Raw genomic sequence first — 21,384 nt, forward strand, 5'->3', positions numbered from 1 at the left:
AGGGGATGTCTCATCCAATCCCTCCTCCTCAAATGAGAGGAAGATTCCTTCTGAGTACCCCTATTTCAATGAATGCTTCCTTGTTAGTTCACTCTAGAATGTAAATAGGACAGCGTGCTTGTCACAAAAAATAACACCAAGGGGGTTTTGTGTTCACAGAGATTGCAGCTGACATGTCAGAGCTTGATGCTCGAAAGAAGCAGGGTTTTCCTAGGAATGTGCAATACACTGCTATCAGGAAGTACTGGTGCCCTAAAATAGCCACACACTAGGCTCATCTGTATTTTAAGTATCATGATAAAAAGAGTCTAAAAATCCTTTAAATGTTGTTTTTCTTACAACTTCTAAATCATTTCATGAATTATAAACTGGTACAACCCTTTTCTTCCCTTAATGCAGAGGGCTTTCTGCAGCCCAAATTACATGTCTTTCACAAACACTCCTCAGACCTGTACCAAAATGTCCATTTAACAAAAGGCATTTTGAAACCTTTGCTTCTGTTATCATCCTCTTTTCCCTCTAACCTCCTTCTGTCATCCCCTGTTACACTCAACCTGAGTGCTGTGGGGCAAGGACACATCTCTCTAATTGTGTGGGCTCACCCGCTTGAAGAGCAGGACGAAACACACGTACACTGCCCTGACACATGGACAAGAATAATTATTTCATGCCCTCCACCCCCCAAATAGTGGTAACCCCTGGTACTGTGAGCAAGAAGTCCTTTCTTACCTGGTAATAAATGCCATTTCTTAGCCAAGAAATCCGTAAAGCTGTTGACATCCCCTTCCTCCACAGCCTTTTCCTGTTGACAATCTTTTGGAAGTCTCTTTCTAAAGAGTTTCGTGGTCTTCTAGTGAGATGTCAGTTTCACCTTAAAGTCTGCTATTGGATCTGACTCTGCCATAATTGAAGATAAAAATAACATCCCAGAAACATTAACCCATATAAACACACGGTCTACAAATAATTCAATAAACATGATATTGGCCTGCACTGGCAGGAACAGAGAGCAGCACCTGCTGTTCAGCTGCTATTGAGTTGGAGAAATATTCTCATCACTTTGGTGCATCTTGTCATCTTAGAAAATGTTTATTCTTCTTACACTTGTGCCATCAGCTAAGGAGCTACTGAAGGAGAAAAAGTAGACTGATGCTTTTTTTTTTTTTTTTTTTTTTTGCAATAAAGAATGAGGAGTGCAAGATGTGTCCACCTATACATTTATATTTAAACTTAAGGAGGTGGTTTGTGAGTTACCTGGTGGTGCAGCCTTATTAAACTTTCTCCTTGTGACACATATTATACCAGCTTGCTATGTGCTCATCTGGTGCAATAAGTATCAAATATTCTTATAGTATTTGCATCAATTTGCTGGAAAAAGAGTGGCTGTTCAGTTACCATTACATCATTTTAGTTGGTAGGGTGCTTTTGTAAGTGTGTAACAGAAAGCACTTAAAACTGAAAAGCCTTTTTTCCCCTTTCAATGTATAAGCAAGGTACTGATTAGAGTCAGCTGCCACATCCAGCACCACAGGCACCTTCCTGAGGATGGAAGATCACCTTCTAAAGCCAAAAGCACATCTCCACTCACAGTCTCAGAGACATAGGAACTGTGTCTACAACTACAATTCATAGGTGTGTTGTTTGCTGGCATTCCTCATACTTAGAGAAACATACTTGAGAAATATTTATCAGCAAGAAATTAGTATCTGCTCTTCTTATACTCTTCAGTTCTGGGAAGATGAAATTCCTGCATGAAAGGCTGATCATGCTTCATTTCTGCCCTATAATTGGCTCCCTGAGGCAAATGTAGAGTCACAGCAACTACAAAGAAAAAGCAGGATATCCAAATGCAGAGCTCTTCCTCTGCTCACCTCAGAAATCAAGGCTGACAGAAGAGCCAAATTAGGGAGAAATGGGTATATTGTTTTGTACTTAGCTTCATTTCCACGCATATATTAAAGCTACTTTGGGCTATTTCATTTATACTGTTTTCAAGTGCACAGATCCAATAATCAAAGACATAATGCAAGTTGAAGGACCAGTCCATCATTTGTGCACTTAACCCCTCTTAACGTAGTTATTTTCACTATGACGCTTCAAAAATTTGGACACAGTACCCATCATACTTGTATCCCTCTGCCCCAGCTCCCCACTGTTTGTTACAATTTAAAAATCCTTTTCCATATTTCATTTAATTCAGCCACTACTCTTTGACATTCCTCATTTGCCTCACCCAGTCTTTTCTTAAACACCTCCAGGGACAGTGACTCCACCTCCACCATTTGCCTCACTACCACCACCCTGGGCAGCCCATTCCAGTGCCTCAGCTGGATTTTCTCCTTTGAACTTCTCCTGTGTAAACAGCTGGTGGCTTGTTCAGATGACCACTTGCTGACTGCTGTCTTTCACTTCCCTGGCCACTCTGGTGGTCCTGCTTCTTCAGGCCCAAAATGGCAAAAGCATCTGAGATAAAAGCCAGGTAATAACTGTGGAGCCTTGCTGGTGCACCACAGACCTGCCTTCCCCAGACCTGCCTTCCCCAGCCCTGACTGCATCTGGATCATCTGTCTGGGAGATAATTTAGACTCTCTGACTCTCCTTGTGCACAAGCACGCGCACAAGTTCAGATAGCTGAACCAGCTCAGAGTAATTCAACATCACAAGTTGGAACTGATTATGAGATTATAAACCCCAAACCTGCTGCCCTTTTGAAACTGAAAAAAACAAGTTCTCTTCTACTCTTCCCAACTGTAACCCAGCTTTTACAGGAACAAAGTTTTAAATCAAGCCTTCATTTACACAAGTGTAACTTCCCCACAGGCCCTTCCATGCCCTGTTGGGGAAGGAAAACCAAGTAGCCAGTTCTGTAGCACCAGTAACTACCGCTAATTCAGTAGTAAGGAGCTTCCCCTCATCACCACTTAAGAGAACAGAGTTCCTCCTTTTGGGGATGAATAACTGGCATTTGTGCACACACCACAAATAAGGAATCTCCTCATGACCTTTATTTCTCTTTAGTTTTGTAAGCAGTTAGGATTCAGTTAAACAAGGTCAAATTGCAATCCAATAAATGTTTTCTATTAAAAAGTATTTGGAGATGTCTTACTGCTGCAACACTTTCTACTAGCAAAATGTTCATTAAATATAGTTAATTTTTAAACAAGATTAATACAAAGCTGTTCCTTGAGAAAGAAACCATCAGTAAAAGGATCTTATGCTAATAAAATCTGTGAACAGGAACTTAAAATTGTACAAAGGAGAGACCTTGTATTTAAGCAGAACAACTGCAGCAATGTATTTTTGAGGCTATTGGAATCCCAGTGTAATCTCAAAATACCAAATAAACAGTTGAAAAATAGCATCAGAAACTGAAGTTACTTACAGTCCTGTGGTTAAAGCACTGAATTCAAAATAAAACACTCTAATCAATGACAAAACTACCACTGTTCTTCGTGTGTGTGAAATCAAATGGTTTAAACTTGAGTGCCTTCATCCCAACTAATGAATATTTAAGTGATGTAATTTTTCCCTTCTCTGCAATGTTCTGCCAACTGAGTAATTTTTAGGCATGAAAGATGCTTTCGAACCACTCTAGGTGCATATCTGATACAGAACATAGTCCTTTGTACAGCATTTTGATTTGAAGACTAAGGAAAATTATCAAGCACAAATCAGTCAAGGGAAAAAACAGCTAATCACTTACAGAGCTCTACTTCTTGCTTTAAAACAAGAAAAGCAGGGGAATTTACAATGTTTTTCTCACGTTGTTACCAGATTACTTGACCACTTCTAAATAAGAATGAAGGTGGTTAAGAAGAGAGAAACCACTCCTTCCTACATTTGTAAAAATACTGAAGTACTTGGAGAACATTGGCACAGAAACTATATTACATGTACATTCACTTGTAAATATTTTTATGTAGCTTCAAACATAAAAAAATTTGGTAATTTTACAGAATTCCATTAGGTATCAGTCCCAAAATATCGTTACTTGTATGAAAAAAACTGTCTGTTAGGGTATTTTCATTTTGGAAGGTCGTTTAGTGACATTTGTTGGCCACGGACCCCTGCGTACAATTTCAGTTCTTTACCACAAGGTATTTCATAACAGTGAGGAAGTGGTGCAAAACCACCTGGAAAAGGTCAGGAGATAACATCTAATTCCAATTTTAGTGAGGATAACCACTGACAGAAGTACTTTTTACCTGCCTTTTCGTTTCCTGTTTTTCTGTCTTCTGAAGCCCCCACAGCTACTGATGAACTGTTGATTGGAAAAGACCAAACTGTATTGGAATCATCCACCTCACAAATTCACCACGGGGTTTGTTTACCCACTGTGCCTGAACAGGTACACAATTTTCTTACTGCTTAAAGATCTGTAAGGGTTAATAAAATTCAGAAGAGAGTATCATCAGTGAGTGTGCTCCTGGAGAAAGGTATAGATAACAGCCATCTTATCTAAGCTTTCCAACTTCAGTTTCAACCTCTTGAAGTCCAAATATCATGTTTATGACACTACAAGCCTAGTGACAAAATAACATCTGGCATAATAACTTCTCCAGAAAAGCTACGTGAACAAGAAAGTACTACATAGTAAAATCTGATCAAACGAACGCTTGCCCTGACCCAGGCTCAAAGCTGGCTTGCTAAGGTTGGTCATGGAAAAAAGTATGATTTCTGTTCCTCCCTACTTTTTAAATTGAAGTGTAGCTCTAGGAGCGCATTTCCCACTACATATAGAGAAAGGAATTCTGCGGTTTCTGTGGGCTGAAAAGCCTGGGCCCTGTAGATATTTAAAATATTAAAGATACCAGAGTGCTAAGGAGCAAAGTAAGTCAAAGAAATGCAAAAGAAATGCTGAGTTGAGCAATGGAGTTAGTGGTGGGGATTATCAAAATCTGTTCTTTTGTCTTGGTGAAGCATCAGCCGCTCACAGGGTTTCAGAAAAGTAGGTCTTAGTCACAGGAGCAGTCCATGTCCAGTGCTGCCCCGTCGCTGCCGCTGCAGCTGTCCAGCCCTGGCGCGCAGCCCCCGCCCTCAGAAGCCTCCCCCACAGGGCAGTCGGGCACGCTCTGGCTGAGGCAGACCTGCCCAGCATTGTCACCAGTGTCACAGCTGACAGGACACGTCTCCACTGGCGCTCTGTCGTGGTGGGTACCTCTGTCGTTGGTGCCGGCTACCTCGTCTCTCAAGTCTATGACATCATCTGGCTGCTGTTCTGGATCAGGCTTGGCTGCTCTTGAGATTTGTGCTTCTAAGTTTCTCGTGTTCTCTGTGACTTCAAATTCTTGCTTCTCCTGTGCCCTTTGCTTCTCCCTAGTACTTAATTTAGCCTTTGTGGAATTCTTCGTTTTTCTGCTGTGCATGTCTTCTTTGGAGAACCTCCAGTGAAACTACAAAGAAGGGATCCAAATGTTAAAGACCATTAGAGGCAATCTCACACGGACATTTACTATCCTGAGTAGACATGTTTTGATTAGGTAATTTTAATTCAAAGACTAAAGGGTTTGACCAGAAAGACACAAGATTAAAAGAAGTTGCCTGACCAAATCAGATGGCCTAAGATGATTTCTGTCCACACAGGTATCTTTGTTTCACAGAGGAAGGAGAGCTCGATGCTTTATGCTTCTGCTGTTGCAAGTGCCTGGTGGGTTCCTCTCTACACTGTGTGGAAGGGAAGGATATGCAAAGCTGCATAAGTGCAGACAGAAGCAATCCCCTGGCATGATTCCAGTGCTTTTCACCAGGTTAACAGCAGAGCTAACACCACGCCCACAACCATACCCAAACAGTAAAACATTCTGAACCATCTGTATGAATGTCTTTTGATGAAAAAGCGTGAGGCTGCTACTTGCAGCACTCCCACAGGACCTGGCATTTCAGAACTGTTTTAACTACTATTAAAAAACAAAAAGGGAACTAGCAGTACCTTGAAATACTAACTTGACAGGTATAATGTATATAAAGACTGACAAATATGTCACTATTATATCTGCTTCCTTTGTCAAAAAAAAAATCAAGTTTCCCAAGGAAAGCCAGACCACAGAGTCACAGAATCACAGAAGGGTTTGAACTGGATGGACCTTAAAAGTAAACTAGTTTCAAATACCCTGCAGATATAGGCAGAGACTCCTCCTAGAAGACCATGTTGCTCCAAGTTCCATCCAACCTGGCCTTCAACACTGCCAGGGGGTGGGGCACCCACAGCTTCTCTGGGCAACCTGTGCCAGTGTCTCACCACCCTCACAGTAAAGAATTTCTTTCTACCATCTAATCTAAACATGCCCCCTTTCAGTCTGAAACCATTACTCCTTGCCCTACCACTACATTTCCTGGTGAAGAGTCTCTTTGAGACGTCCCTGCAGGCCCCCTTCAGATTCTGGAAGGCTGCTGTAAAGTCTCCTCTATGCAACCTTTTCTTCTCCAAGCTGAATAGCCCCAACTTTCTCAGCTTGTCTTCAGAGGAGAGGTGCTCCAGTGCCCTTACCAACTTCAAGGCCTCTTCTGGACATCTAAGCCATCCTACACAAGTTTGCTAAGTACCTCTGAATGTGCACAACCATTTTTTCAGCAGTGTCATTTGCTGATGGAAGCTCAGGAATGGGTTAGGAGGCAATATTTGAATGGCATAAATAGGACATTGAGCAAACCCAGCCATATTCAGAGAAGCCATTTTCTCCAGTGAAATTGGGTCTGTGCTGAGGCTGGCCAAAAGATTTTGTATTCATAAATTTCTTGATCTAGCTATTTATTTCTTAATCAAAAAGCTATTCAAAACTTATTATTAGATTACAAAGCTGGAATTATGTTCTTTCCTCCTGGTAGCCAGAACTTATTGTAAAAGGAGAAGGGAAAAAAAAGAAAGAAATTGGCTTTCACATAACTGTTCTCGGTTTTACTTACGGGAAGTTATCTTTCACTTCAATAACACTGCAATTTAGAGAAAGAGGAATGATAACATCTCAGTTGTTGAGCTCAGCTGTTTAAAATTCAGACACCTGAGTTTTTTCTTCTTTGATTTGCAGAAGTTCTGGGCACCCACTACTCCACTTAACTCAAAGCTGTCTTTGACAGAAGGTTAAGATCAGGGCTCTAAAAGTGATAAACTGTAGGAGGTTTCGTGTGTGTGTGTAAGTGTACTTAGTCAGGTACTTACACCGTTATTTCACCAAAATGCATTCACCCAGTTTCTGCTAAAATAAGTGTCAGTTTTGTATAAAGTGAATGAACACAATTACCTCATCCTTGATTGAATATTACACTAATAGAAGTACTTTGCACTGAAGAGAGAAGCTGTACCACTCCTTGCGTATTTCCTTTTCTGTTCCTCTGACTACCTTAAACAACAGTTCATTGATGTGCAAAGATAGGACAGAACATTTTCCATGAGTGCAATATCCTGTTATCATCCAATTTCCCTCCTCTGATGGTTATCTATAAACATTTTAGACATGCTATAGTTTAAGTTAAAAAAAATCCCTGGGAGGTTATATGGGCAACTTTTATATTCAGCAACTTTTAATCAAATGCTTGGGTTGGCATCTTTGATGTGGCACAACAACCACTTACAGACGTTGAACCAGTCTTACATCCCTTTATAGAGCTGTAATCGAGGTATGTCATCCTTCCTTGACCTTTGGTATGAAAATGTGCTGTAGTGATTCGTGCCCTCAAATATGCCTGTATATTTAACACTGCCAACGAGTGAGTCCTTTGTTTTGTCAACCAGACATTGTTAAGTAAGTTTTTATAACCCAGAATGAAAAAAACTTAAACAAAGTTTTCAGTCATCTGGATGGTATGTATGTGTTATTGTAATACAAGAAATCAGCATCATACTTCTTTCTCTATTTGGGGATGAGCAGCCACATACTGGGTTCCCATCCCTTCCACTAAAACCACACACAGTGGTAGGAAAAGAATGACCAAATACAGGCAATGTTAACACTCATCCCAAGATCCCTTTAATCACCTGAAAACAAAGAGTGAAAACAAGGAAAAAATTGGCTTTGTAACAAGTTCACACAATATTCTGGACTCCAGCTTTGCTAATGAGAGAGGGTAAATCCTAAATCAGTCACACTCCCAGTAGTTCTCTCCTGCTTCAGTCAGTTCAAACACTCCCCTGGCCTGCACTGTATCAAAAGGACAACTTTCAAAGAACCAGGCTCCAAAACAGTGAGGGCTTCACAGATGTAAACTATCTGCAATTATCTAAACTGTTGAGAAAAATGCTCCTGGTGCTCAGCTCCGCTCAGCATTTCTGATCTGCTGCAGCTCAGCTCTGCATGGCCTCAAGCGCCCACTCCTGCAGGTGACTTTGGGCTGGCAGCACTCACCAAAGCCCACAGAGCCAGAACAAAAACCAGGCTGCATTAGTCAGCAACCTCATTGTCGTGTGGTTCCAGAGATCTTTTCATCTGGCTTTCCCGATCCCTTGCATACTGAAAGGGCAAGGCAAATTTCACCACTGTAGGAAGGCCATCACTTTCTCAGAGAGTTTCCAGTCCCTGTATTTCTCTCTCCAGCTGTATAACATGACAGGTTTGGGCAGGAGTTCCCACAGCAATGTGTTTAAAAATGGAAGTGGGAATACATACAGGCATCCACATCCATTTGAGCATTTTTTGTTTCTTGCATTTGAACAGTTCTATTCCTTGTGTTTCTTTACTGTATCGCAGAAACATTGAAGAAGCCATTTTACTTCTATGGGAAATCAGTTTCAATATAAAAATACCACCAGCAAAACTGAAAGAAACCAGAAAGTCAAGGTTATTTACCTTAGATTCTTTCTTCTTTGCTTTCTGGGGCAAAGATGGTCTCTGAAGAAATACGATTTGCTTTGTAGATAAATTCCCCTCCCTGAAAAGAAACAAATGCACACTCCTGAGAATGAATTAAATTCACATCCAGCATCATTCAAAGTGAAAATCCATCTCAGTCATTTATTTCTTCAGGTCAAAGAAGAACAAAATGAAGAATGATCCTCACATTGCTTGCCCCTGGTGTCTCTGAGCAGTCTGGTATTTTGGGGGGCAGGGAGAGTGGAATGTTCAGATTGATAGAGCCTGTCATCCTGTGACACAATTTTGCTGAATGTTTTAGCATTAGTGTGTAAATACAGAATAAATTGTTTGGAACAAAAAGGAAGAACCCAAAGAGTCCCGGTGCCTGTGTCTCAGCAACACTAGAGCATTCCTTCCCTCTTGCCCTCCCTCCTGGGGCACTGATCTGGAATGGGGCTGGGTGCTCCCTGTAGGTCAGCATGGCAGGAGGAACAACCACTGGATGGGTGCCCTTCTGCACTGACCTCTGTTACTCAAGGTATTAGTGGGATACAGAAATCTGGAAGAGAAATAATATATATATATATATATATATCTTTAAGATTCAGGGATTACAAATCATAACTGTGATTTTTGATTCATTCTTATATTTAAACATTTATGCAAAACTTAAATACAGTTTTTCCTTCAACACAGATGGCCTTTTACTTTTTAGGTTTTTACGTGTAGGAGTAGTCTTCATCCAAATCTCGTAAAGAACTGGGCATATTTTACTCTTTTAAGATAGAAAATCGTGACTGATTATATTGGTCTACATATACATATAAATATATTCCTGACCAGTGAAAATACAGAAAGCACCATCTTCATGATTAATAAGTGGTATGATTGTTTTTCACCAGTTATGAAGATTATTTTTAAGTGATTTGCATTTATATTTAAAAACACAGAATATAAATAATAACAAGTAGACCAGAGTATTATTATATCTGCACACAAAGCTACTAGAGCAGTGACACACTAATCTCACGGGGTTCTGCTCAGCTAGACTGTATCAGCAGCATTAGACTGACATCTATTTTGAATAAAATTACTTTTCTTCAGCTAGACAACATCTCACTCCAAACATTATCACACATTTTGTCTTTCCTCTAAAGGATGTTACTCGAAGATCCAGAGCAGGAATTTAACTCATGGAGTTTACAGAGAGGCAGAAACAACACCCAGAAAATTCATGCAGAAACCACATTGCCACCTTGCAGTCTTTCTGCCCACCAGACATGTGCTTCCTGCCACATGTGGCTTGTGATGCTCGGAAAACCCCGAGAACAGCTGCAGCAGGCTTTGCAAGGAAATCCACACTGCCTGCACAGGGAATTGCTTGTGCAGACTGCGGTGCTTGTACAGCAATGGCCCTGGCCAAATGGCAGCACCCACCCCTCCCTACCTGTTTGTCTTCACAATGGGAGTAGGAAGCACACACGTCAGCTGCCAGCCGTACATGGCAAGGGAATTCAGCAGCGGAACGTAATCTGTCTGCACTTCAACTCCCTGGGGAAGGAAAAGCAACAGTTGGCATCATCACTTGGAGTGCGACATTTAGCTTGACACCAAAAAAAATCCCAAGAAAAAATACATGTGTGGGTTTTCTCAGAGGCAGAAAGGGGTTTTGCACTGAAGTGGGTCGTGTTTTATGTTCAGCTAGGCAGGAAGGAAAACGTTCAAAAACATGAGACAAATGACCGACCGCCCATACATCCCAAACTGTTAAAGCAGTTTGTTTAAAATGGTAAACATCTGTGATCGTGTTCTTACACTGCCTGACTCATCCATCTAGCTTTAGATCATTCCAGATTAATTCATTGTATGTTATCAATTATCTCCTCCAGAGAAAAATTATGTTCAAGTAGTTAATAAATGACAGCATTGCTTTGCTCAGATTCTGCACTTGTCTAAGCTTCAGCACATCCTGAATATCTGCACAGTTGTGCTACTCTGCCATGATGGATCAAAAGGAAAATAGCCAACAAGAGCAACAAAAAATATGAGTCTGTTCCTTTTATCGCCCGCAAATACGCATCACTGCCTTCTTATTTTGAATCAGGAAATCTGTGGGCGAGACGAAAAGCTTTGCCTTTCATTGCAGGAGTCTGGCTCCTGCTGCACATGTACCCAGCAGAGCCTTGCTCATTCCCTTTCAACTAAATGGCAGACCCTGCAATCCACACAGAAAGAACCACTGGTGGTTTCAACAAAGATTATTCCAGTGAGGTGTCTAATTGCCAAGACTGCCAGTAATTTAATGAATAGATGCTACAGCATATTTACTAGTTTTTAATTTTAATAAACACAAAGCAGACAAATGGTAACTACTAGTCTCTACAAATTTAACTAAATTTGATCGGAATAACAATTACATTTGACAAAAATCTCAGGCTCTTACACTGGTTTCATGTGCATGTAAGGAGTTTTAACTGCCAATTCGCAACACTAGGGAAGGCACAATAGTTTTGCAGCTCCAAAAAATCCATTTATTCCACAGTAATGAAATAGTCATTTGATCAGAACTAATCCAAATCCTGCTGTAGTTATTTCAAGGTATTTTAGTGAATTCCAATCTCAGCTGTTCCTTTCTTCTAACAAATGTAATTTAGGTCACTTATATCTTTATAACTGAATGACTGCCTGACTATACCTATTAAAAACCCGATCATGACTACAAGTGTAAATAGCTGAAGAAGCGCTATCAGTCCTGCTTAAAATGAAAATGTTTAAAATCTCTATCCCAGAAAGAGCCTGCAAGAGGACACTACTAATGTTACTTCTGTACAGAACCTTGTGGGGGCTTAGAGAGGTAGTGCTACTTTAAAACATCATCCTGTACAAACTGGAATTTCTAAATGGGAGAAGAATGAGACACCCTGTGAGAGGGAGGCAATACCACATAGCCCTTAACTTGTGTCCACTGACGCTATCAGGACTTATTCTGCAGCTGTGACCATGGCAGTTTCAGAGCCTCCTTTGACTCCCATTTCCCTCTTGAAGACGGATATTTGCACACTCCTCCCAGTTTTTAAAACAGTGTCCAAGGTTAATAAAAAAATCATGACATATCTAGATGCCTTTAAGATATAATGTCTCAAAAAGACATATGAATAACACACCGAGATTTATGAAATTGGTCAACAGTGCCTTCAAAAAATAAAGATGAAAATATGTAACATGATGATTAGGAATAAGGTCAGAGCATCCACCATCACAAGCTCTTCATGAGGTGCCACATAAAAGGATCTGTCTAAAACATTCCCTCCATCAAACTGTCTGCAGAGGAAAAACCAGAAGGGGCTCACTCATTTAGAGGAGGGAAGCAGATCAGGAAAGACTGGCACAGCAGAGCTTGTCTGTGCCCTGAGGAACATCTTATGTTGTAAAGAGGATTTTTATTTTGAATTCATTGCCTTAGGTGGGTGATTAGCAGGGAGAACCTTCTTCTTGCATCAGGATATGCAACAAATGTCAGAAATCAGAGGGAGGTTATGGCAATGAGGAAGGACATCAATACCACGCAGAGCTCATTTGGCTGCTGTAGAAGCCAAACTGTTTCAGGGACATGCCATCACTCCTGCCACAACCCCTGTCCCTAAAGGCTCTGAGCAGCAAGACAGGGCTGGCTTTGGACCTGTCTGACTTGTCAGGATTAAGAATCATCTGCAGCAGATGATGGTGTATTTCACAACCCAGTGATGCAGAAAGAAAACAAGCAGGTAAACACATTCAAAAGGGTGAAGTTACCAGAAAATAAATTTAAGTCAATTAGACCTTAAAAAATGGGTTTTCTTTTTAAATCTGACAATGTAAAAAAATCAAAAATAACCTGTCTATTTAAAGAGTTCTACACAGTTGATACAAAAAGGTGAGCTCCTGTTTTTCCCATGTGTTGGTACCCAACACCCCAGTGTGCCTGCTGGGCTGTCTGGAGGCAGGAAGTGTGTACATGATGCAGAGGTGTTCCCCCCTCTGAGCTCCTCAGGCCCTTTAACAAACCCCCTCCCACTCCACAACGCTTTGCTGGAGTCAGACACTGCACCTCATCTCCAGGTCCTTGGGGAATAGACTACTCCCAATAACTGGCTGAGTTTGAAGACAGACGAGAGGAAGGAGTCACTCCAAAATAAACAGGTTAATCCACATGGGCTTCAAACTCCCGACTTGCAAATACAGATAATTGAAGCTTTTTTTAAGACCACATGAAATTATTTCTCCCTCCCCCTCCTGAATCATCGGCTGTAATTCTACCCGATGAGTGGAATTTGTGTGCCAGCAGGAGTCACAGTTATACAGACCTTTAATTGGTGTCATATTAAATGCTTTCTAGAGCAAAAATGCTTCTAAACAAACAATACACTGGGGGATGGGTGTAGAGAAAAAGAGTCATCTTGTACTCATTTTATATTTAATAGAGTAATTATTTTATCTACTATTATTAGAGACAATAGAAATGAAATTTCAAACACACTATTCCCTCAAAAAAAAGTGCAATGCTCTTTCTAACTAACAAATACTGGATTTGAACACCAGTAGAAGTAGAAAAAAACCGTGCCAGAGCTCTCCTGAAAAAGAAATGTTCAAACAATACGTCTCAAACTGGGAGACATTTCATTCACTGAAAGGGTGGAAAATTTTAATTAACTTGCTTCCCACTCTCCTGTGGATGATAAGTAATCTCTGATCACACCTTGAGTGTCAAGAAGCCAGAGCATATTGAGCTAGGCTTTTCCCTTGACTTGCATCACATGAAAAGGATTTTTTTATTTGTAGTTGTATTGTTTGTTTCCAGCATTTTTTCCTTTCACAGTTGCTTCTGCTCATTATGAAAAAAAAAAAAAAAAGATAAAAAAATGATAAGAATAATATCTAGGGCAAGCCACACAAACAACTGCATTAACAATTTTTCTTTTCTTTCCCCCCCTACTGCGGCAATTTTAACCACAGAAAGAAAATAAACAAGACAACTACTAAGCTCTTGTGAGACAGAAGTTCTACAGAAATCATTCTTTCCTGGGATAAGTGAATGTGATTTAGTTACAAGGCAGCTATGGATTGTCACTGTTTAATATTTTTTTCCAACATGGATTAAAGAGTGGTAGATTGAAAATCACATTAAATAAATCTTAATAAAAACCTTTATCAGCAAATCCTAACAGACTGCATACTAAAATCTACTGACAGATGGCAAAGAGGATGGGAAGTAAAAAAAAACAAGTTGCTTTGAAAGTGTAACCTACTGTTTGTTGCAGAAAATGGGCACTGCATTCAAACCCAGCTCCTTAAAAAAAAAAGAGGGGAGAGCCCACCAGGGCTGCACTGCGCACCCCCAGCCAAGGCTGGCTGCCAGTCCCCAGCTCTGCCAAAGCCAAAGCTTGTCTGTCCCTGGGCATTGAAGGAAAGAAATGGTAGTGGCAAAGGCAGGACCTGCACCATAGTGGAAAAGAAAGAAAATGCAATGAGAGAAATTGAATATCTGGACTGTGCAAGAATGACCCAGTAAAAGCGTGCTGCAAATATTTTATGTTTGCAGTAACACAACTGACAGGGGGACTAAATTCAAGCTCTAAACTTGTGAATTATTTGCCTTTTTCCTTTTCAGACTTCTTCCAAGATGTAATTTCTGCTGACAGTGTAACAGTATTGAACCATTAAAAACAGTTATTGGAAGCAAAAGAGAGGTTTCACAAATGCTTCAGCAATAAAGTTGGTCTTTGTTCTTCTAGTATTGAGCTGCTCCTGAATTTCTATGTGAAACACACCACAGCACCTTGCTGGCAGACACCTGCTACACATCTATTAGCTGTGGAGCAGAGGGCTGTGGATGCTCCTTGGCATTCTTGGAAACCACTGGTAGCTTTGGGAAGCAGGTGGGTCACTGACCAATGAGTAGCTGCTAAATGGGGACCTTAGTGGAAAGGTAACAGGAGAGAAAAAAAGAGAAATAAATCCACAGGCAGGCTTTTCCCTCAATATTCTGGGCATATGTAATTTAGAGTCATTTACAATTACTAATATCTATGTGAATTCCTGCAATGCAAAATATTTTGGAGAATATAATAAGGCTGTAACACTATATGAAGCAGCATCATGTCAAAAGAGTGTTTCTGCAATTCAGATGTATCCAGTCACAATTTCAGTACACACACAGGCTGCTGAGTAGCATTCACAGCTGGCTCCACATCTAGGGTAAAATTAAACCAACAACCAAAAAAAAAACCCAAAAAACCCTGTGCCCACAATGCCTGCTTCTCTCAGTGACTTCTGTGGACACAAATCCTATTTTCTAGCAGAAAGATCCTGATACTGCCTGAATCTGTAACACAGAAGTACATTTGCACAGCAACACAATTCTGCATTTATAAAAGTACAGGTCCAGCAAAAGCTGGACAACGTGAATGTGTTGATACAGAGGGTTTTCCACACAGGAAACATCCTATGAAATGTGTTGAACTAACCACTGCACAGACAATGTATATATGATGGGACAGCTCCACTTAAGTCTCCAGAAACACAAGACCTAAATGTGATAGCAATCCATCAGTACACCTTCTTAAGTAACTATGGCATTTTTACCTTCACAATTCCTGCAACACTTAAAGTGTACCTTAAGGTGAGCATTGATTTTACTGATTGTCCATCAATTCTTTGGAGGGAAGAAAAAGCATAAAAAAACACTACCTGAGAACTTACATACCCCAGCATGCCCCACACACGCAGCTTAATCATCCCCATGGAGCCTCCCTGACACAATTCCCTCTGGTTACAATTTATTCCCAAACAACATGTGGCTTTTACCAGAAGGCTTTGTGCACCACTCCCCAGTTATGCAAGTAGTGATCTATTTCCATGCAAGCACTGCAGCTGAAGCCTAAATCATCCATTGCCAGTGGCTCACACAGCAGGAAGGCGAGTGCTGCCCTGCCCCTCGCCACAGGCAGGCTCTGTGTGCAGCCTGTGGGATCCCAGCACCCACTCCTACAGCCTTCAACATCCTCACACAGATGCACTACCCAGGGAACTACCCAGCTGGAGTCAGCTACTGGGCAAAAGAAACATGTGCCCAGGGTGGTTTTATAGGAAGTATAAAAGAAGACTGAAATACTTTTTCTCAGCTTGTTCTTAAGTGGGAACTTTAGATCTGGGATGTTCACCTTTCCCTTGAAGATTTTATGGGTGAGCAGAGAACTAATTCTTAGAAAACTGTGACAGCTAGGAAGGACTTTTTAATCTATACTGTGCTCAGTCTCTTTACTTTAAGTGCCCTTTACTCATACAGAAGAAGTGTTCACCTTGTTAGATGTTCAATGCTACCAGAGCCACAAGAAATTATCAGGGACGTTCCAAGTCCATATTGCTAGATTTTTGTTACTAAATCAAAACCAATTAAAAGATTACCCTATGGATTTTAATTTATTTTAATCCTATGTCTACTGAGTTCAGCAGACAAATATATATATATGCTGCTTTCATATCTTATATGAAGGAATGAAACAAGACTTATAAAAACTTTTGGAAGATAAGAGGCTCCTGAAGGTTTTGTTCAGCTCTTCTTAAAAAGCAACAAGAATTCAGCAATAGACATTGCTGAAATATTATGCCCAGGCAGCATATCTGTCCTTTGAGTAGTAAAGAGGGTCACACACATGGCTCCCCTGGGCTTTTCATGCCCATCACCATCAGCTCCTCTGCTGACCCGGTCGTGCCTTTCTCCCGTGGCCGGAGACAGCAGAACATGGCTTAACTGACATATGACCTAAATCAGATTTACAGACAAATCAAATCCTCATTTCCAGAGAATTTGTTTCAAGGCTTACATTAAGGCAACTTGCAACCTAGGCTCAGCAGAGATAAATTTTTAAATCTTTTGTTATGTCGCACTTTAAAAGGTTTACCATGTCTACAGTGGAGACTGACCCCATTCAAGTCTGCCAGGGAAATGGCAACACCACAATGCATTTGAGATTTTAATTCCTGTCATAACACCAAAGGTATTGTACAGCAGCAAATACAAAGTGATGAATCAGCAGCTCAAGATTTTCAATGAGAAAATACATGTAAATTAAGGACAGTATTTTCAAAATGAACACAGCTTCAGAGACAGAACAATGCAGCAATATAAATGTTATAGCACTCTATTTTAAAGACAGTATTAGCTATTTTGTCTTGTGTAATGGGGAAGGGAAGGTGACAGATTTAGAGATGGGGAGAGGGAAATCATGCAGGCTCTGATTAATCAGAACTGTCTACCCACATTTGCCTACACAAGCAGAATTAAAACCATCAAACAAGTTTTAGGGCCAGATCTCAGAGACTTCAGTGGAAATAATATGTCCTGACATTTTTAGAGTTAAAGTGATAAGGATGAGTGCAGTATTTTGTCATAACGAGTCCTGTGGTCATTTGTAGAAGATGCCACAGCTCTACTTTGAGAAGAAAGAGTTAAAATTACTCAGAGCTATTACATCCTGTCTGCTGCTTGGCGGGACCACATACTGTGACAGCTGCGAGCTTTACATCCTCTACAAACTGACATTTTACACACATACTGAGTGCATCACACTGTTCAGCTTGTTTTCTCTATTAGCCTTAGCAATTAAAAAGGCAGCACTTTCCCTGCTAAGAGGTGTGCCAACCCCTCTCTTTTGTGTTAATGGTTAAACAGCAACCCTTTACCTTTTCATTTAGAAAGGTTTTCTTTCTAAAGGGCATCGATACATGCTGCATGTCTCTCTTTCTCAAAAACGCTTTCTTTTGTTGTGGCTGGGATTCTTTTGTTTGTTTCTTCTTCTTTAATTAGGATACAGCACAATAAATTTACATCATAAATTTACATTCAGTTCAGACCACATCTGAATAACACTGAAGCTCATCCAGATAACCAAATCTGATACAAATTTTAAATAAGGACCTACTATATACATTCATGTCATGCTGCTTATCAGGGCCTCTTCCACTGCCTTAGTAAAAATGGAAATAACAAATAGAAAATGTTAACGTAGATCAGAGCTGAATGTACACCAAAAAAACCCTAATCTTCTACATAATGAGTCATTCCACTGCTCCATAACTATCTCTGTAACACTTATAACAGCAAGAAGCCTTTATTGGCTCTTGGACATCTTCTGTCACCACTGAACTCTCTCCTTCCCCATTTTACAGTCCCTTCCTCTGCCACTGCATTATCCCATCTTGACGGTAAAAAAGCTGAATTCCAACAGGGTTTAACACTTGGTCTTCTGGGTATGACACTGTGCAAGTGCCTACAGATCTCCCAGCTTCTAGTCCTCTAGTCCGTGACTTTACCTACCTACACCTATTATGTCTCAGAAAGCATGAGGCAAGATATATCCTGACAGTTATTCAAATTGCAGGAGGAGAAAACCAAGGTGACCAGCTCTGCTCTTTCTCTAGGTAAGACCTTTGCAAGACTTCCGTAATGCCTCAACATTCTTCCTCCACAAAGTTTTTTCTGCCCCATACTCTTTCACTTTCAGCTTGGTGTGGAATGTTTTTGTAATGCCCACAGAACAGCCACACTTGATCTCAAAAGAGCAAAACTGCCAGGGAACACTCAGCATTCAGATTTTTAATTACAGCAAAGAATAATCTGATCACACTGACAAGCTCTGTATATGCTATCAGTCAGTTTCTGAAATTGCACATCCCAAATCTTATGTCTGGAAAAGGAGATCCTCTGCATTAGCCCTCATAAAGACATGCTGTGTAGCAGTACAGCATCTCCGGACACACCAGATGGCATTGGGAGGTTCATTCCTTAATCTATTGACCAGCTGTGTTCTTCAGCATGGAATTGCTAGAATTGAAAGCAAATGATACTCCACCTACTAAGCCTCTAACACTTCAAAGGGCCCTGATAGAAAATATTATTCTGCTGTGTGTCTGGTGTTTTGGTCAGCACTCTGCCAACACAGGATCCCCATTATCCTTGTCATGTAGCTTGACAGAAGCTGTCTTGTGCCCACACAGATTACGCCTAACTTTCTTCCAATATCCTATTGAGATGGAGAACCTTGGACTGGTTGTTTGAAAGCCAAACTGGCTCTGGCCAAAAATTTGTTTATAACTTGGAAAACTATTTCCAACATGGCTGTAAATGATGGTTAAGGAAAAGTAATATATATTAGACCAAGCATGCCCCAAATGTTTTGCATACTTAGCATATCTGGTTTAGTTTCTACTGAAAGGAATCCAGTTTGTGCACTGTGGGACCATTCTGTGAGGTGAAGTAAGGCATATTAAGGATGGATCAGAGGGTTCACTTCAAAAAGGCACTCCTGATCTGAATTAAAATGTTTGTACAAAAACAAGATCCTCTAAACTTCCTGAACCCACAGCCTTGTTCAGAAAGGAGTTACACAGATCTGCTGCATATATAATTACATTAAATACCTCTCTTTTGTTTGCTTTGCACCTGGCCTTGACTAGTGCCATTTGGCACTTGGTTCTTATACTGGAAGAGATATCAAAGAATTCCTATTTACCACTTTCCCATGTTTTAGGAGCTCTCTACCTATTCCATTCCCTGCAACTCTTCTCTTTTCCAGGCTGAAAGGACACACATGTAAAGTCTTCCTAATATGGAAGTTGTCTGTATCACTGACCATGCCCACTATCTCCTCTGAACAATTACCGTGCTAACACAGCCTTCTGAAATAAGGTGCTGTCAAACACAGCTTACACAGTAGTATGAAGCAGTATATACTTGCTGTTTCACCCTCTATTCATTTCCTAACAGTTTTAAACATATGGTTAACATTACTGCTTCTTAACATTTGCCTTCTTGATCAGCCCTGACCTAATGCACTCATGAAACCATCTGTCATTACCCCAAAACCTTGTTCCTGAGTGGCAACACTGCAATTTGACCCTAAAAATGAACAAGAATTTACAGTCAGGTCTGTCATAACTGGAATAACATTTAATGCAATAAAGGAATAATTTTTCAGACACACATCAGCAACAAGATAATTAATGCAACAACTGCTATTACTGCTCTAAACTGTTCTGCAAGTTGTTTGTAGCCATTACTATTTGGCCATTTCGTGCTGCACTACAAAATAATCATCTAATAAGAAAACTCTCCATCTTAGTCTTCTGGAATTTTACACACTTACTCTAGCATCTGTCTCATTTTCCCTTAATCTGTTCTTCTGCCATGTGTGTGCCAAAAGGAGGGATTATGTTTCTAAGGATTTTACACCCTTTACAATACATTCCAAGTGAAATGATCAGGTATTGCCTCTACAGATACACAGCATCTATTTCTAGCAGCCATCAGATAGAACAAAAATAAACCTTCTAAAAGTTATACTTCTTTTCCTCCCCCATGTTCTTTTTGCTTCAAGTGACAAGAACTTTTGCTTCAAGTCACAAAGAATTTAAGCCCAGCTTTTCAAATTCAGAAGTGTGTATCAAATTTGCTGTGGAAGATTGGTACTGACCAATCTGGCCTAAGCACTGTTTCTATTGATGTGCGTGGGCACCTGGATCTGCAGAAGGCCAAGTTGTGACACATGTGGTTTATCTATAGGGGTTTATCCAGAATATGCAGTTTTTGCAGCATATGAAGGAGGACAGACAGAGCCAAAGCAGTTCTCCATGCTTTCCTGCTGCAGCTAAGCCTGCCTACCTAAAGGGCTGCCTTCTTTAGAACTGCAATGCTAAAATGAATTGTGTGATCATGTTGCCCTGACAACCAATGGAAATCCTCTGTACAGTTCATCTAGCAGACATCTGCAATTTTGAGATAGATAGCCCAGAGTTTCACTGCTTATTGTCACTCACATTTCCTACCCTCCAAAAAAAACCATGAGGTCAAGATCAGAAGTGTGTCATACAAACCCAGTGTGGTGAACTGGCATTACTGTTAACATTGCATCCCTTCACTTTGGCTGCCTGACTGATTCTGTTGGAGCACAGATCAGTACATGAGAGTCTGCCTCACAGTCTTGGAGTGTTTTGATTTAGAAAGGAAAGTCAAAGAAGAAACACTGTACACATACCTTCAAGACAGTCCACTGCTCTACCACAATTGCATCATAGCCCTGCGTGGTTTTACTGTCTTCCACAGCAACATCTTCGAAGAGAAATACTCCATCCATTGTCCCATGTAAAGAATCTGTGAAAACACAGGGCTGCCTGTAAGCTTTATAGAAGACACTCCATGTGTACTGAGACATCTGAATTTATTAATAACATATTCTTCCAAGGATGTTACTAAAAAGTTCACAGACATTCTCTGATAGTCTAGCTCTATTAAATGAATGAGACTTTTACCTCTAGCACTTTCAAGATCAGTCCTACTCCCTAATAGCAGACCTTGCTGTCCAGTCTGCTATTCCACCCTTTGCCATCAGAAATCACAGCTTTCCCATTCTGAGCAGTAATTCAGTCCTCAGTTCAGCAGTACTGCTCAACTACTTGAAGCTATAAACACACTAAAGACCATACATTATGTCAATGTGTTGTTTTCAAGAGGTTTTGAAGGTATGCTGATTTATTTTTATGATACTTATGATATTGATACTTG

General features: G+C 40.5%; 1 protein-coding gene across 2 annotated transcripts in view; it reads right to left on the bottom strand.

Moving 5' to 3' along the window:
• Positions 1-2,983: 2,983 nt before the first annotated feature.
• The window catches only part of RFTN1 (raftlin, lipid raft linker 1), a 96,507-nt gene continuing 78,106 nt past the window's right edge, over positions 2,984-21,384 (bottom strand). For both annotated transcript variants that reach the window (XM_058833288.1, XM_058833287.1), the window contains exons 7-10: positions 20,858-20,973; positions 10,234-10,337; positions 8,781-8,862; positions 2,984-5,393 (exon numbers count right to left, since the gene is read on the bottom strand). In XM_058833288.1, coding sequence (XP_058689271.1) covers positions 4,956-5,393; positions 8,781-8,862; positions 10,234-10,337; positions 20,858-20,973 — 740 coding nt within the window. In that variant the 3' untranslated portion in view covers positions 2,984-4,955. The remainder of the gene's footprint in view (positions 5,394-8,780; positions 8,863-10,233; positions 10,338-20,857; positions 20,974-21,384) is intronic.

The sequence above is a fragment of the Poecile atricapillus genome, chromosome 2 (assembly GCF_030490865.1).
Source record: "Poecile atricapillus isolate bPoeAtr1 chromosome 2, bPoeAtr1.hap1, whole genome shotgun sequence".
Lineage (NCBI taxonomy): Eukaryota > Metazoa > Chordata > Aves > Passeriformes > Paridae > Poecile > Poecile atricapillus.